The 18,361-nt window shown below is 42.7% G+C and overlaps 1 protein-coding gene across 1 annotated transcript; it reads right to left on the bottom strand.

Annotated features, from left to right (window-relative positions):
• Window positions 1-13,594: 13,594 nt before the first annotated feature.
• Window positions 13,595-16,714, bottom strand: LOC147421069 (7-deoxyloganetin glucosyltransferase-like). The gene is made up of 2 exons (XM_086504785.1): window positions 16,100-16,714; window positions 13,595-14,864 (listed from the first exon to the last, which is right to left on the bottom strand). The coding sequence occupies exons 1-2, from the start codon at window positions 16,686-16,688 to the stop codon at window positions 14,161-14,163; spliced, it is 1,293 nt and encodes a 430-aa protein (XP_086360911.1). The 5' UTR covers window positions 16,689-16,714; the 3' UTR covers window positions 13,595-14,160.
• Between the last annotated feature and the right edge of the window lie 1,647 nt (window positions 16,715-18,361).

Raw genomic sequence — 18,361 nt, 5'->3', positions numbered from 1 at the left:
TTGTATGTTTTCTTCGTTACATTAGGATGAGTCTTGTCGGAAGCGATATGCATTGCTTGTAGCATATTTAAGGGTACAGGCATTTCATCCCCCTCCGGTGTTACCCAGGTCGTCCCCCTATTTCCCCAAGTGTCTATGGTTGCTGCTAGGTGGACCCAATCCACATTGTCCGACTCAGTCATCCCTGGTAGGATATCCATATAAGGAGAATCTTGGCCAATGTCTGTATCCTTCTTACAAGTGTAACAATATTGTAGTGGGGCCGAGTGAACTGTGGTGTCAGAGCGATGATCAATAATGGTTTTACTCCCTAAGGGGTGTACCTTACCAGTCACCAAATCCACTCTAAGGACAGAGTCTTGGAATTGTAAATAGACATGATTTTTAGACCAATCATGAACCATTTGTGCTTCCCTCATGAATGGTTGTCCTAAAATCATTTCATATGACATAAGGTGTTTAGAGAAATCCATTACAATGAACGTATGTCGTGCCTTGTGCCCTAGAACTTTGATCTTAAGATCCTTGAGCATCCCCATAGGTTTGGCTATGGTACCATTTGCCATCTTTACCACAATGTTAGTAACACTGAGGCGGGGTTTTCCCATGGATTCCCAACAATCTTTTGTAACGATGCTAACTCCCGCACCACCATCAAGAATTCCCTTTATAGTTAATCCCTTGGTAGTGATGGGTAGGGTCGCATTAGACTCGTCGCCTTCAAAATACTGCCCTAATTCGTTAATTGGTACCTCAATCACAGACTCGTGTCCATCTAAGTCAAGTGATTGCACATGATTTTCCTCATCAATCATAATCGAGTCAGGCCTATTTGGTTGTGCAAACTGCGGTAATCCCGTTCGTAGCTCTCCGTTAAGGAATGCTCGAAGTGCAAGGAATAACTCAGGATCTCCATACAGCTTTGCTATGATCGTGGTTCGGACCTCAGAAGACATGAAGTCCACTAGTTTGGCAACATTCATTGGCGTTTTGCAGGGTGTAGGTCCTTGACTAGGAACTGGTGAGGATGGAATCTCATATTCCTCAATGGGATCAGGTATTCCTTCGTTAAACATCCTTTCCAACAAGAAAGGTGTATGCTCACTTTCTGATGTCCCGTCCTCACTCCCTTCTTGGATGATACTAGATATGGCTAACGGTCTATGGTTCATGTGGGGTGGATGAACTTGCGTGGGAAACACTGTGTCATGAATTTTGACATGCATGGGTTCTGGTTCTAGTTTCCTTTGAGTCTCCTCCACTAAACCTCTTAGATGTTTCACCTACTTAATCTCGTCTACTGGGTCTGGGTACGTCCCAATCTTCTTTTTACGATTTTTTCCTTTTTGCCCCTGCGGTTTATCTTGGGGGTCTTGGATTGGATTTGGAAACACTTGTGGTGTTTTCAGAGGCTCTTTATGGTTTTCTCTTATTCGGTTTTCATTTGGTTGCATGTTACGGTTTTCTTTGTCGGTCTTTCTCTTTGTGGTATTGCTTCTAGTCTCCATTGTCTCGACTGAATCTGAATCATCCTCGAGGTCATTCATATACACGGGGTCATCTCCTGTTCCTATGTTTGTTTTGGAACTTGGCTTTGAATTTTCCGTATTCTGCGACTTCTTCCTTCGTGTCTTCTTTTTCTTTGCTTGGATAACTGACGCGGTATTTCTCTCTTCAAGGATATGGCCTGGCCCTTGAAGCATGGACCGTGTAATCGCATAAGCGGGTGCGACGGGTGGTATTGGCGATGTCACACTAGCAATTTCGACCAAATTCAGGGGTGTGATTTTAGGCGCATTTGGGTTATAGGGGCATTGGGCAATCAAGTGATCTATGCCACAACGATTACATGTGAGTATTGGCATTGCAGACGTGCTCCCTTGATTCATTTGCATCTGTGCAGCATTCTTTTGCAGCCTAATAGGGCACTCCGCTGCCCGATGTGGTCCACCACACTCGTAGCATTGAAGAGGTGGCCTCCTAGCCTGGGTGTTGATATTTTGACCTCTGGATGCGAGAGCAGCAGCTTGATAAACCGGCTTGACTTGCCCCCAACAATCTTCCATGTAGTATATAGGACACTCTTCCAATGTATCAAGACCGTAGGCAATACTAGTGTCTATTTCCTCCTCACAGCCATCTGCATAAGCATTTGATGGCTCGCAACCCACTTGGTTCATAGGGGCGACTCTTGGATGTGGAGGCTGCGGTCCTAGCACAGGAGGTGGTAGCGGTGTAGCTTGTACAACATTTTGAGATCTAGGGACCATGTGTTGCGGTAGTTGCTCAACAGGTGGAGTAGGCATCAATACAGGAGCTCGAGGCGCATCCGTCCAGGCTACAGGTGGTCTATTTGCCATCATACGTTTGATCATTAAACAATCCTTAGCTTGGTGACCATACCTACCACATGCGTTGCAAGTTCCATTAAATTTTACTCTAAACGTAGGGCACTCACTAGTGCTATGTGGACCCAAGCAAATGGAACACCATTGTTGCTCCCTTCTTGGATACATGTGACTATTTTGAGGGGGTCGATTATCCTTAAGAGACTCTTGGATTGCCTTGGTGAGGTCTGTCAAGAATGTCTCAAATACCTTTGGCTCATTGGCAATGGGCTTTGCAGTCATGGGTTCATACTCAATGGCTTGTGAGCTAGTGGATCTCGTGTCAGTAGACACCCTCATGCCTACTATCATCAAGTTGTCCTCTAATTGGATTGCATTGGCAGTGACATCTTCCCAGGTTGTGATACCTCTAATCACTAGTCCATTATAGATTCCTTCATTCCTCAACCCTCGAATGAATCGATCAAGCAGTTGGTTATTGTTGAAGCGCTCATTTACAGGGCAGCGAGAGTTTAAGTGCTTTAGACGACTAATGAAGTCCCTAACTGACTCTCCTTCCTTACGTTCGGCCTTCTGTAGCTGAGATGCTACACCCCAAAGCACACCTTCTCGTATGTACTCCTTTAGAAACAACCTTCGAAGGGTAGGGTAGATTGTTTTCTCGTCCACCCTTAAGGTTCTATACCAATCTCTAGCCTTCCCACTTAATGTCAAGCTTAAGGCATTGCACTTATGTAGTTCGTTGCGTTCCCCTAAGGAATCACATACTTGTTCAAACACTTCAATGTGTTTTCTAGCATCTTCATCCCCATTGAATTTTTGCGTGAGTTTGGCAATTTGTACTGCCTTACTTCTAGGCTCTCTATCAGATGCATGACGCATATTTTCCGCGATAGATCGACCTATGGTTTGAGCAAACGCTGCCAAGTCACCTATGTGAGGAGGCAGGGCCGGTGGAGATACTCTTGGAATCATATGTGGGAGAGGGATGGGTACCGGTCTTGGCATATGTGTGGATGATGCAGGATATGGAACATAACCGGGCATAGGTCCACTCGGATAAGAGCTAGGGAGCGGCACTCGAGGAGCGTAAACAAGTGGTACAATTGGAGGTGTAGGGGCCATGTGTGCATAAGGGGCTAGAGGCACATATGGTCGAGGCCCCATATTAGGTACTACGACACTAGGTAGTGGCACTGCGCTAACCGTAGATGTCATCGGTACATTCTCTGTCAGGCTTATCCCTGGAGTGAGCACTGTGTTTTCCTTAATAGAGGGTTGAGCCAAGTTAGGGAAGCTAAAGTTTTCACTCGGAGGCTCAGATTGCATAGAGACCCCAGGTGAAATGACGTAAGATGGGTCCATGGGACTCATTAGAGGAGTCTCCATTTGTGATAGAGTAGGCTGTTGAGCCTTGCTCGTATCCAGAAATCTCATGGGGCCAGTTGAGAGTATATTTACCCCTCGGTTTTGCCTTTCTGATTGAATAATGCCATGGATAACATTACAGATCATTTTCTGTTGATCTTCGATGCTCGTGGCACTAGAGGTGGATTGTGCAATCTCTATCCATCCTACATGGTAGGCGTGGCCAGAGTGTAGATCCGTCAACACCTCAGTGTGGAGGTCGTATGTCCAATGATCATTAATGAACAATCCTTCTAGAGCCGACGTGTTAACGGTTTCTTGTGAGGTAGAAGCAATGTTGCTCCCCGTGGTTTTACTTGTCACCAACGGTACTCTAGAGGGAACTTCTGAAGGAGGCAGCTCAACAGGGCCTTCTTGGTAAGAAGTTGGCAGGATATCCACATGGACACTCTTTGGGGGTGTGGGGTCCACGTGCGATGTGAAAGGAGAGTCCACTTCCCCACCCCCTTCGCGTGCTTCATTTGCATCACGTTCCGAGCGAGTAGCTCTACCTAATGTTTCCATGAAACGGCTAAACATACTAGTACTAGGCTGTGGAGCTTCGGGAGGTGCATGGCCTTCTCTCTCAGTGTTTTGGGTAGGGTATGCTTCCATGATTTCTGAGTCGGAGGAGGAATCACTAGCGGCTATTTTAGGGTCTTGGGTGGTGCTACCTTGTGTCCCCGCTGAGGGTCTAGAGCTTATCGTGGATGGGTAATGGGTGTCCATATGAACAAAGGCACCCTCAATATGCTCGTGTTCTAGCACCCGCCCAGAGCGTAAGTGCATGTGCTTTTGATACCCTAAGGTGTCAAAAAGCAGCTCTAGAAGGCCTTGTGACTAGTTTTTAGCGTGTTTTTTGTTTGTTTTTTTTGCTAGATTTTTTAGAGCGTGTCGTGGAATGGGCCGTGTGATAGCTCGAAACGAGCGTATCGGTCAGAGGGTCGTGCAGTGCTTTACAGCCCTCCGTTTGGTCACTCTATGCCCTCGGAATCCCTAAAACTGTCAATTTCCAGTAGGGAACTAGGCCCAAACTAGAAAGTCTAAGGGTGCAAGTGGGAAGAGAAAGGAGGAGAGTGGAGGACTTGTCCCACATGCTCTCATTCTCTCTTGAGGGAGTAGGGTATATATATAAGAGTGAGTCTAGTATATATCAGAGAACTGAGGCCTGGGCATGGGCCTGGGCTTGGGCTTGGGGAAATGATCCCGATCTCGATCTATCTTTTATACAAACCAACCCGTCCGTTTTAAGAGTCACGTTTTTTATTTTCGAAAAATTTAACCGCCCGCACACTCGCGTTTTTATTTTCCGATTTTTTTTAATTATTTTTTTTTCCAGATTTTTTTTTTCTAGAAATATTTTTTTTTAAAAATGCAAAAAATACAGAAATTGAAAACGCAGAAGTTGAAAATGCAGAAATGCAAAAATTGCAGAAATTGAAAAAACGCAAGAAATGCAGAAAATTGAAAAAGCACAGAAAATGCAGAAAATTGCAGAAATTGGAACTTGACAGAAAATTTAACACAGAAAACGCAGAAAATTGCAGAAATTGAAACTTGACAGAAAATGCAAAAAATGCAAAAACGCAAGAAATGCTAACTGTGCACTGCAAACCAGAAAACGTAACGTAGAAAACGCAAAAAACAGAAATCTCCACACAACTACACACCCTCATTCCCTGCCTTTCCTATGATAGAAATTGCACCACAAGAAAGCGTAAAGTGCTAACCGAGCTTAGTGTAGGGCATATCCCCGGCAGCGGCGCAAAAAATGTGCGCTCCTTGCCGCACTGTCGAAGCAAGGGACTTGCCGATACACCGTGTGCGAGCCACAAATGGCTCCAAGCACACAACAAGCCTAAACTAGCAAGCTCAAGGAAGCAAAGGGTGTGTCACTCACCGCTCTACGGTCGCCTTCGTGGTGGATTCCTCGCCGCGATGAAGAAGAAGCTGCAGTCGTGCCGCGCTCAACCGCTTCGCCGCCGTCGTGCCTTCGTAATGCTCGATCACACACACACTCTGCCTCTCTCTCTCTCTCTCACTCACACACACACACACGAGGAGGTGAAGAAGAAGAAGATGGAGATGGAGCAAGAGTACTCTTCTATTGCACAAATGAGAGAATGAGTAAAAATTAGGTTTAGTTGGCTTTTATAGGAGCTCACCCCATTCACACTTGGGCGCCCATGCTTAGCCAACTAATCCCTTGAATGTCCCAGTTAGAGTGCGCCTCTCATCGGCGATCACTCTTACCCTTTTCCTATTGGTCCGACAAGCCCGGTACCTGACTCTAAATAATACAACGTTTATAGATCATAGGGTGTCCGTGAGCCGTGAGGGTTAACAAGCTCTTACAAAAGGGGAAAGGGGGACACATGTCAGAAGGCTATCACTTATGCTGCTTAATAGCCATTGGCTGAGCTTGGCATTGTCCAATAGGGAGCCTGCAAGAGCAAATAGGAAGGGGGCTCGCCCAAGAGAGAGAGGGGGCTGATTTTTGCAAGGCATTATCACACACACACTCACACACAGTCTATGTGTGAAGAAAGAGAAGACTATCTCTTCCCAAGCTTTAATGGAGAGCTCATCACCTACTCCAAGCTTGTGAGATAGAAGCTTACATCGACACACTCCTGGCTTGTGGATGCAAATCCAACCAAGAGCCAAGCTTCAATGCATGCTCATCTCCTCTACCAAGCTAATTACTAAGCTAAAGCTATGCTAATATGAGTGATTATGTGAGGAGATGTACATCTTTCTCGTAAGATACTCCTTCTTCCTCTCAATCTACTCTCATAACCTGCTAGCTCTCACCATCTTCGAAGGTGTGTGAGGTCTTGGGTCTGAGAACGGGGATAATTCAAGTTGTGTTTGCTAAGTGTTTTGCTTAGTGCATGAAGCTTTCATCTTCATTGCACTAGTTAGTCTTGAAAGAACACAAAGAATTGTATTGTACAATGTCTCTCTTGATGGGAGAAACCATAATACAAAGCCTTTTGGAGGGGGGACCGGCTCCATGCAAATCCGGTCCTCAACTGTTGTCAATAGCTTAATTTCTCTCTCTTTTGAAAGTATTGTCGATGCTATCTAACTAGGTGTTATGCTTTTTGTTGCTCTCTCCACCCAAGCACTCTTGTAAAATGCCCACTATGTTCATGCTAATTTCCGCTACACATAAGTTTTTAGGCCATTAAATGTTACACCATCTTTGGAATTTGACCCTTGATTCTCTCCCTAAGATTCACCATAACATGTCCTCCATTCATGGCTTGATTCTACCCACCAATGAGCCCTTCCATCATGGCCTCACACTTGTATAACATGGATGCACTCATTTCATAGTGCAAGAAGTGTTATTTTACTGCCCTTTCATATGAATGGTTAGTTTGATCTTCCTCCATAACAATATTAACTGAGCTTATTCTTATTTACAAACAACCAACAATTTTCATATACATCAATGATCGAAGCATAGTAAACAAGACCTACAATAACGTCACAAAAGAAACAATATTATTGCACCACTAATTCAACTGTTTGCAACACCAAATTTAATTACATATTTCACAAGTGAAAAGCTTAACTCTAGAATGGAGGCTGAAGCACAACAGAGTCTAAAATTTGACTACATAAGCATTGACAAGAGGAATATACAATAAAGAGTTGCATGATCTTTGCATAAGTAATGATAATGATAATCATATTATTTTATACTACTTTGGGAGTTAAATTGGATCAAGCTTAACTATCAAACATGCATTTTCTAGATATGAAGATGATAGAGTCCTATCAATCACATCTACTTAAACGTACTATACATACTTAAACGTACTATACACATCTACTTATAATGTATAAAGATTTTGTAAAGGGTTAATATACATGATTGTGAGCCTTGCACCACACACAAAAAATATCCATAATTAGATTGTGATTGTGCTCAAACAACCATAGAAATCATATCCTTTTTTTAAAGCTTTCATAGTTGTATGCTTTGAAAAGTTAATTATTAAGCCTCTTACCCTTAGATAAGGACGTTGTGAGAAAAAAAAAGGCTAGATTTTGAATCAATGAAATTATATCTTGAGAGGACAAGAATTCATTAGTCTTAGATAGAGATTCACATGCCTTTTGATGATAAGGTGCACAGATATAACAAAGGATGTTGAGGCCTAAGATTGGAATGACTATATGTAAGAACACCATAAAGTCTTGAGAAAACTGGTATCCATACAGTTTATTGAAGGAGTACGAGCGGAAGTGTGACGCGAGAGAGAGTGCGAGAAGAAGAGCACGACAATATGGTAAACTCGCTCTACTGTAATGTGTAGAGCATAGTGAGTTCTTATTAGGTTTTTACAAACGAATATGTGTACATACCTGACGGCTCGCCCACTTACCTGGGCGACCACATTGGGCTTTATACCCCAACAACCTCCCACTTAAAGTCCAATGTGGTACTTTAAGTGTGAGAGAAGCTACTATACAAGCTAATATACAAGAGATGTAGAGAAGTGATGTACTACCCTACACCTAACTGCTTGCAAAAATGTGCAAAGCTCTCTGAGGGAAGTCCTTTTGTAAGTAGATGAGCAGGATTTTTTGGGGTGTGAACTTTGACAAGTTGAAGTTGCTTATCCTCGAGCATTTCCCTGATGAAATGATACTTCACATCCATATGCTTTGTCTTTGAGTGATAAACTGGATTGCGAGCCAATTGCATAGCACTTTGACTATCACAATATAACACAGGCATCTCTTCTTTGATTCCCAAATCTGTTACTAGTCGATGAAGCCAAATGGATTCTTTGCATGCCTCTGATGCTGCAACATATTCAACCTCTGTAGTAGACTGAGTAACACAATCTTGTAATCTAGAACGCCATGATACTGCTCCACCAGCCAATGTAAAGACATACCCTGACGTAGACCTTTGGTTGTCTAAGTCACCTGCATAATCTGAGTCTGTAAAACCCTTTACACTTAGCTCCTGACTCCCATAGCATATACGCATACTCTTTGTAGCTTTCAGGTATCTCAATATTCCTTTCACTGCCTCCCAATGTTTCTTGCCTGGGTTTGACATGTATCGACTTACTACTCCCACTGCAAATGCAATGTCTGGGCGAGTAGCAATCATTGCATACATTAAACTACCCACAACAGACTCATATGGAATCTTATCCATTTCAGCCTGTTCTTCCTCAGACACAGGACAATCTTGTTTGCTAAGTTTCACATATGGTGGCAATGGAACACTCAATGTCTTTCCCTTCTCCATATTGAAACGTTGCAAAACCTTGTCAATATACTCTGTTTGAGATAACCAAATCAACTTCTTTGAACTGTCTCTCTCAATTCGCATACCAAGTATATGACTTGCCTCACCCATGTCTTTCATGTCAAACGATTTTGCCATCTTTGACTTCAAAGCTGAAATTTCTTCCAAGTGCTTGCCATCAATCAACATGTCATCCACATACAAAATAAGGATCAGCCAATTGCCATCCTTAGCCTTCTTTGTATATAGACAGTGATCGAACTCACTACGTTTGTACCCTTGAGAAAGCATAAACTTGTGGAACTTATGGTACCATGCCCTCGGTGATTGTTTTAAGCCATAAAGACTCTTTAACAACTGGCATACCAAATCTTCCTTGCCTTTCTCAACAAACCCTTCTGGCTGCTACATGTAAATTTCCACATCTAAATCACCATGCAAGAACGCTGTCTTGACATCCATTTGGTGCAACACCAAATCTAATATGGCAACCAATGCAAGAAAGCATCGCAATGTATTCATCTTGACCACCGGAGAGAAGACTTCATCAAAGTCAATGCCTTGTTCTTGCTTAAAGCCCTTGGCAACAAGCCTTGCTTTGTACTTTGGCTGACTATCATGAGCGGTGATCTTATACCTATAAACCCATTTACAAGGTAGAGCCTTTTTGCCCTGTGGTAATTTAACTAGCTTCCATGTCTCGTTTTTATGCAGAGCTGTCATCTCTGACTGCATGGCCAATTGCCAATTCCCGGAGTACTTCATTTGCACTGCTTCCTTGTAACATAAAGGCTCATTGCAATCAGTCAACATGACATAGTTCATAGATGGAACAAACCTATCAGGAGGTCGTGTGATACGTCCAGATCTACGCACAATAGGTGGCTCAGGCTCAGCCACAACCTGTGGTTCCAATCTATCATGTCCTTGCTCTTCTTGAGCCCTGGCATTTTGTCTTCCACGTGCAGGTCCATCTTCTTGGAAGACAACTCTTCTAATCTCCTCAACCCTCTCTGGTTTAGAAAAATATTTGGATTCATTAAAGTGAACATCATTGCTGTGGATAACCTTTTTGGATTCGGGATCCCAAAGTCTGTACCCCATCTCACCAGAATTACCATAGCCTAGAAAGATGCACTTTCTACTCTTTGGCTCAAGTTTGTTCCTAAATTCCTTTGGAACGTGAGTATATGCCTCACAGCCAAAGACTCTGAGATGCTTGTATGAGGGTATTTTGCTTGACCATACCATATCTGACACTGAATTCTTCTGCAAAACCTTGCTAGGAGATCTATTTACAAGATGAACAGCTGTTGATACAGCTTCAGCCCAAAACCCATTTGGCAGCTGTGCATTAGACAACATACTTCTGACCTTCTCTTGTATGGTCCTATTCATCCTCTCAGATCCACCATTTTGAGGAGGATTGTAAGGAGCAGTAAGTTCACGTTTTCTACCTTTTGACTCACAAAAGTCCTGAAAGGCCTTTGAAACATACTCTCCACCATTGTCAGTGCGTAAGCATTTAAGCTTCTTGCCACTCTGATTCTCCACAAGTGTCACAAACGTTTTGAAAACACTAAACACTTCATCCTTGTGCTTGAGAAAGTAAACCCATACTTTCCTCGAGTAATCATCTATAAATGTCATAAAGTAAGAAGCTCCCCCTAGAGATAGGTTAGGCATAGGTCCACACAAATTACTATGAACAAGTGCCAACTGTGTATCTCTTCTACTGCTTCTATGCTTATGTGGCTGCTGTGTTTGCTTACCATACAGACAATGTTCACAGAATTCAAAATCATTAAATGAAAAGCCAAGCAAATAACCAGAACGAGACAAGATTTCCATTCCCTTCTTGGACATATGTCCTAACCGGCTATGCCACAAAGAAACGTTCGGCTGCTCGGTTACATTGATTACATTTTTAGAGACATTTGATACAAAAATCATGTAAAGTCCTCCAGACTTTACTCCATGTGCTACTGTCATAGAACCCTTGGATATCTTCCACATGTTTTGTCCAAAAGTGGTGACGTAGCCAGCATCATCAAGTAAACCTGTGCTGATCAAGCTCTTTGTGATTGCGGGAACATGTCTCACATTCTTCAACGTGAAAGAAGAGCCATTCTGAAACTTGAATTGAACATCTCTAACACCTAAGATCTCACATGTTTGCCCATTGCCTAGCCGAACATGATCTTTAGTGGTCACATAAGAGGTAAACCACTCCTTGTTTGGAGACACATGAAGTGATGCCCCTGAGTCTATAATCCAGTCACTCAGTGCATTTCCATCGGATGCTGTAAGAAGAGCTGAGTCCATTGTATTCTTCAAGAAGTAGATGTCTCCTGACACTAGACTGTCATCCTCTGCAACAGTGTTTGTCACATTTATTTCTTGAATCTTCACTGAGGACTTGTTCTTCTCACCATGGTCTTCAGCTTTCTATTTGCCTTTTTCTGCTTTCCATTCTCTGCGGTCTCTTTTCATGTGACCCTTCTTGCCACAATGGTAGCATTCTATGTCACTCTTGCCTTTAGCACTGCGGGACTTGCTACGAGAGTGATTTCTCTTTCCACCTTTGTACTTTTTTTTGGTCCTTCCTCTGATAACTAAGGTTGTTCCTTTGCCTTTGTCCATTGTCTTTCTATTGGTTTCTTCAGTACGCAGACTTCCTTCTACACCTGCTATGTTCAAACCATATGGAGGTGCAGAATTACTCAAAGCTGTGCGAAAAGTGTCCCAACTTTCCGGCAATGTGATCAACAGGAACATAGCTCTAACAGGTTCATCAAACTTGACACCTTGAGCTGACAACTGACTGTAGATGGTGTTGAATTCATTCAGATGATTGGACATAGGGGTCCCTTCTTTCATCTTCAAGTCAACAAGCTTCTTAAGCCAGTATACCTGTGAAGCTGCACTCTGCTTCTCATAAAGATCACTCAGCTTTGTCTATGCTTGATAAGCCGACATCTTGTCTGCTACATTGAAGTAAACGCTTTCTGCCAAAGTCAGCATAATGGTAGAAAGTGCCAATTCATCCATTTTGGTCCATTCATCTTCGTCCATATCTTGTGGTTTTATCCCGCTGAGCTTTATAGGTTTTATCTGCTTCTTTTGTACCAACACGTGCCAAATCTGCTTCTTCCACAATGGGAAATTGGTTCCATCCAGCTTCTTGATATTGTAAAGAGCAGTGTCCTGTGATCCAGCCATAGCTATGCTTCACAGTAGTTTACTTTCCTGGGAAAAATTCGGCAGAGTTTCCCCTGTAAACTGACCTCTGAATCAGTATCAACCTGTCAAATGAACCAAGAAAGCTTCAGATTTTGCATAAATTTCGACAGAGTCTCCTTTGTAAAATGGCTCTGGTGTACTAAAAAACAGACCAAAAAACAGCTCAAAAAACCATTGTGTCTCTAACACTGTAAGCTGTGGGTAAACTTGTCCTGCACTTGTACTGTCTCTCACTGTCCTGTAAACATAGACTCCGACAATGCCTCAACGGAAGTAAAGCAAAGATGCAATCCCAACTGTCTAACTCACAGTCAATATATCCGAGCTGCCTATCTAAGGGTGCTCGAGGGATCGCTCCAAGACCTGTATCACCGAAAGGATCTCAACATTCGAGAATCCCCCAACTCAATAAAACCTCACTCGACCCTCAACAAAAGCTGCAGTAAATCTGACAGTACATAGACTTCCCACAAAGTCATACATCCACAAATTTCCCACTATATGCTGTAACTGCTGCGGCGGTTGTTTGCTGCCGGACTCACAACCAGCAAACCCTCATCAGACATACATCATCTTTGACAATACATCCCATGTGGATGTACCTGCAATGTCAGGATGAAATCTGGAATATCAAGCAGCAAACACAAGCTACCTGATGAACTAGTGGATGTCGCCTACAATCTGTGTAGATGCGCCCGTGTCGTATGTGACACGCCTCCAAGAACTGTGAGCCGTCCTTGGATGTGTAGATAGCCATAAATCAACACTCTGGGAGTGCCGATATCCTCAGCACCTGCAGTCGTAGGCCGAAACCCCAAATTTGCAGAGTCGGATCAGCACCCGCCGAGACCACGTAGTTGAAAATGGCATGCACAGAACTCTGTCTTCGCCTGTCGAATCTCACTCCAATCTGAGCAGGTGACTCTGGCTACCTGCAAATGCTGCCCCGAGCTTTGATCTGAGCTCTGATACAAGTTGAAGGAGTACGAGCGGAAGTATGACGCGAGAGAGAGTGCGAGAAGAAGAGCACGACGATATGGTGAACTCGCTCTATTGTAATGTGTAGAGCATAGTGAGTTCTTATTAGGTTTTTACAAAAGAATATGTGTACATACCTGGCGGCCCGTCCACTTACCTGAGCGACCACATTGGGCTTTATACCCCAACATTTATAAAGATTGATTGTGTGTTGTTAACACTTTTAATGAACACCATCACTTTAAAAAGTGCTTGAATCCATTTTCTATACGAAATTAGTATTTGCTATGCTAGAAAGAATGGAAGATTAGATATTTCATATAAAATGTGAGAACAATAGCCTTTACGATTCCTTTGATAGATAAGAGCACAACCTTGAATCTACAGAATTCTTTATTTCTTGAACATTGGTCTTCAATGAGAGGATTAATGATAGAACTAAATCTCCTTCCTGAAACTCGAAACCATTATATGTTATAAAATAATGTGGAAAAGTAAGCAATCCATGCTTTTCAACAAGCTTTACTTTATACCAAGCTAGCCAAGTGTTTGATGCTCTTCGATGACATTGTGTGGTAAAGTAAGCAATCTGTGCTTTTCAACAAGCTTTACTTTATACCAAGCTAGCCAAGTGTTTGATGCTCTTCGATGACATTGTGTGGTAAAGTAAGCAATCTGTGCTTTTCAACAAGCTTTACTTGATACCAAGCTAGCCAGGTGTTTGATGCGTCTCGAGGATATTCCTGTGCTTTTAAGGTTTTCCAGACTTTGCTTTTGATAGTGTTTAGCATTTATATGTAGAGAATTATCTTCTTCTTGCATCAAGAGTTTGACCATTCTCTCAATTTCACTTCTTTCGATAATACCAATCTCATTAAAGATTTCAAATCCTAGCCCTATCTGCTATACTTTTTTGATAAGTGTCGCATTCAAAAACTGATCTGCATTGTAGGGGAAGCAAAGCATAGGAACACCATTGCTAATTGCTTCAATTGTGGAATTCCATCCACAATGTGTAAAGAAGCCACCAATTGCTGGATGCGCAAGGACTCTAGTTTGTGGTGCCCAATTGACTGTACATCCTTTACCATTGCTCTTAAGGGTTATCTCATTTGAAATATCCTCGTAAGAAGCCCCTACCACAAGGTCATGCCGAACAACCCAAAGAAAGTGTGTTTTGCTAGAAACTAGACCAGCCACAATTTCTTCATATTGAGCTTTTGTTAAGACGGCAAGACTACCAAAGGAAATATAAAGAACAGAACGGCTCGATTGTTTATCTAACCACTTCATCCAATTTTGATCTTCCCTCCACATGCTTGTATTAAACTCTTTGTCAAGAGAATCCACCAAGGGACCGACTGCAAATATTGGGATTCCAAAATCAGCGCTCATGGCATCTCTTTCCAACTCTTCAGAAGTGTTGACAGCTATTGCAAGGGACTTTTCCCTTGATTGTTGCAATGCTTCTACACAAACTTTATAAACAAAAGGATTGTTGTCAATGAAATCTAGTATGTCTCCCTTTGTTAATGTCGGTAGCCCTGCAAGGTTTGTTGCAAAGTCTCCATCCTTGGCTTGCTCCTTATTTGATAGCACTTCCAAGACTGCATGAAACAAAGAAGAATTTTTAGCAAGGCAACACAAGGTTTTGAGATTCACTAACCACCTTGCTTTCTTCAGAACCTTTTTTATTGATTAAGCTTTCAAAAAACACTTCGAAAATTGCGTATAGTTTTCAATAACTTCTTGTGTGATTCCATTCTTAGGATACACATTCATCGATATTCAACAACTCATTAACTTTAAATTCATTGCAAAAGCATCTCTTTACTTAAGAGCTTTTTGATTATTTAATCGGACAAGGCAAATGACATACTCCTCTTAGTTAAATTTGCACCTATTCAAAATGATCAAACTAGAGAAGCTATGCATATAATCAAATGTAGATAGTGTTTTCAAGATATAAAAAGCCTAGACTTTCAAAGATGATCGACATAACAAAGGCCTGTACTTGCAAACATTATCAGCATGTGAAGAACAATTGGGAGTTTTCTAAAAATGCATTTCTAAGTCACTTTAGAACAAAAAATTATAAGAGCCAACCTACAGTCTTTAGATGACGCATCTTAAACTAAAGCACTAAAGAGGAGCAATTGAGCATTTCATTTTCAATACAAAAAGAAGAGTACGATTTGAATATTTTGAGTGAGTGCTTTCTTGACGTTCACACTAAGATTGATGATATGCCATGATTATCCTTGTTACCTCTATACAATGGATTGAAGTTTGCCAAAAACATATGCAAATCAAGGGTATGTGAAAGCGTCTATGGGGAAGATTGCCCTCGATACTATGGTTTTTTTGTTAGACAGTTTGTGATTGAATTGAAGATTGTCAGCAACACATGCAAATCAAGGGTATGTGAAAGCGTCGGAGAGGAAAGGTTTGCAATTCAAAATAAACTCAATCACAAATGCAAACAAAACTAAGGCAAGGGTCAGAGCTAGCAAGGTCATGTGCCTTTGGGCTAAAGCTTGGAAATGAGCTATGAGTGAGAGCCTAGTGATGATGCAAGTTGGACGAAGGCCAATTGGGGACTTGGACCGGGGTAATAGAAGGAGCAGGTTAGATAGCCACAACAACCACGACAAGAGGGCTAGAGTTACAACCTGGGTCATACAATCCAATGCACATTGCACACTCAAGTCGTAAAATTGGCACCTTACCACAGGGTGCATTTGAGGAGAAACTATGTCTTGTTTCTAGGCAAACCCACCAACTCAGATTAATGTAGCTACACCTACAAATTTAAGAGCATCATTAAGACAAATTCACATACCAGTTTTCAAAGCGAGAGTTCCTTGGAGGATGTAATGAGTGTAGAGCAAGCCACTGAGGTTGGCGGTCTGGAATGAGATGCGTGGGATGCCAAGCTTCTCAACAGCAGGTTGAGTGGGCCCAGTCATGAGCATGTCGGAGACGATGCATGTCACGGGGGGCTCTGCATTCATAAGCTTCTCCAAGAGCTCTTCTATGTGAGGAGCCAGGCCACTCAGAGCCCCAAAGAATGCCTCAACCTTCTTGTCAGAGTTCGACATCTTTGGTATGTCAAAATCAAAGGGCAAGCACACTTTCCTGATGTCAAGCTCCTTCTCTTTCCCGTTTGCGTCTGGGCGCCCTCCTCCTCTTTCATTTCCGTCTTCTTCTGGTCTGATCGTCTCTGCTTCCTTGATGCGGGCCTCTTCGATCATGTTGTGTATGGGCGCTACGTTGGCAAAGGTGATGGTGAAACCCTCCTGAGAAGCAAGCCTCTTACAGAAGCGCATGAGGGGGTTCATGTGGCCGAGGGCTGGAATGGGGATGGCCAGAGCATGCTGCTGCTTCATCTTCTTCTCTTGCGCAGAGGAAGCAAGTGCCGTGACGTCCATTCTATGATAGAGCTGGCTGTTTTCCGATTTCTGCGAGCTGTCATGAAGGCTGAACTTCTCGAATATGCGAGATGACACTTGGCCTCTCTGAAATCAGTAGGACATTGAATTTTTAATTTCATTCCGAAAGATTTTCTCATTAGTAGAGAAATAAAACCGTCATTGATATGGTTTTTGTATTCTCTTTTGCATTGGCGCTTGGGATAATTCGTATTATATATCGCTTTAATGAAAATGCAAGTAGGTGGTACCCGGCTGGGTTAAATTGAAAAAGGTTGAGAATCTTGCAGGACACTCACAGGAAAGGCGAACGGCGGTGGCGAAGCGTGCAAGGAAGGTAGGTTCGCCCTGAGCATTGCCCTGTGCATGCCAGGTAGAGGAGATGAGCAGTGATTGAAGAGGGTTGGGGGAAAACAACTTATTTAAAAGATGTGAAGGGCTTCATGTTGCAACCCGTCATTGCAACGGCGGTGGTTATTACAACGACTCAAGGATCAATTCTTCATGCGTATGGGTTAGAATGCCCTCAGCGTTTTGGCTTGATCTCGGGTTGGGGAGGGGGAGCGAAGGGGAATCTGTGGATCTGTGACAGATTCCGGGTGCTATAATGGCGTAGCCGCCAGTAAGTTCGTCACGTATATAAAAGCTTTTTACAAATTTCAAATACCTATTTTCATATCTCAAATATTGCATAGTTATTCATTTAATGCTCCTTTTTGCGTGTGACCAAGAATGTGGCTTAGTTATTTGTTCAAAGAAATTATAGCTAAGCCTCGCGTGACCATAGCCTAAGTGAGTGAGCTTCCTCTTTAAAGCTCTCTCTCTCTTTCTCTCTCTCTCTCTCTCTCTCTCTCTCTCTCCTCCGCCCCCCCAACACAAAAGGTGTGGACTATCTGATTGTGCCCACACACGTCGAGTAAGAGCTCTCTCCTCTCAAGTAAAGTCTCCGTTGTGCCTCCTTTGTCTCTTTCTTGGGTGAGCTTCTCTCTAAAGGTCGTTGTCTCTCCCTCTCTCTATTTGCACGCACGCATGGTCTCTACTCTATGTGCATGCCAATGTTGACCCCATCCTGGTCTTGTGGCATCTTTGCAAAGGCTGCCCATGGCTAGCATATGCATGCACGATTGTTTGCTTCATCTTCTAGATCCCTTGTTGGTCGTCGATGGATGCCATGGCAAGGCCTATAGATGTCTTTATGCATTTATTTAGTAATGTAGAAGCTCTTTCATGTTAGAAATCACATGTACCTAAAAATTCATGGAATAGGGTTGTGCGAGCAAGTGGCCTCAGAAGCTCTGGTGTGCCCTACCTGTGAGAAGCTATAATGGAATTAGCCTTTTAACTTGAGTTGGAGCGGAAAGTGAATAACATATTGAGCATTTCCTTGAGCATTCCTTTGTGAGTAGATGTAGAATGAAAAAGAGAATGCTTGGATGGAGAGAGAGAGAGAGAGAGAGAGAGAGAGAGAGAGAGAGCGACACTAACACATTACTTCGAGATTACTTCATTAACATGGCCTGAAAAATAATTGTAAAAGAGAGTGAGAGTTTAGAGAAATTGACATCAATAGAGGACCGGATTAGTTGGAGCCGGTCCCCCCTCCAATAGGCATTTGTATTATAGATTCTTCCATGACGGAAGACTTGTTTACAATACAATTTATTGTGTTCATT

Source organism: Adiantum capillus-veneris, chromosome 28 (assembly GCF_014529385.1).
Source record: "Adiantum capillus-veneris isolate H3 chromosome 28, ASM1452938v2, whole genome shotgun sequence".
Classification (NCBI taxonomy): domain Eukaryota; kingdom Viridiplantae; phylum Streptophyta; class Polypodiopsida; order Polypodiales; family Pteridaceae; genus Adiantum; species Adiantum capillus-veneris.
Note: the sequence above shows the minus strand (reverse complement) of the source record. Positions and strands in the feature narration are given on the sequence as shown.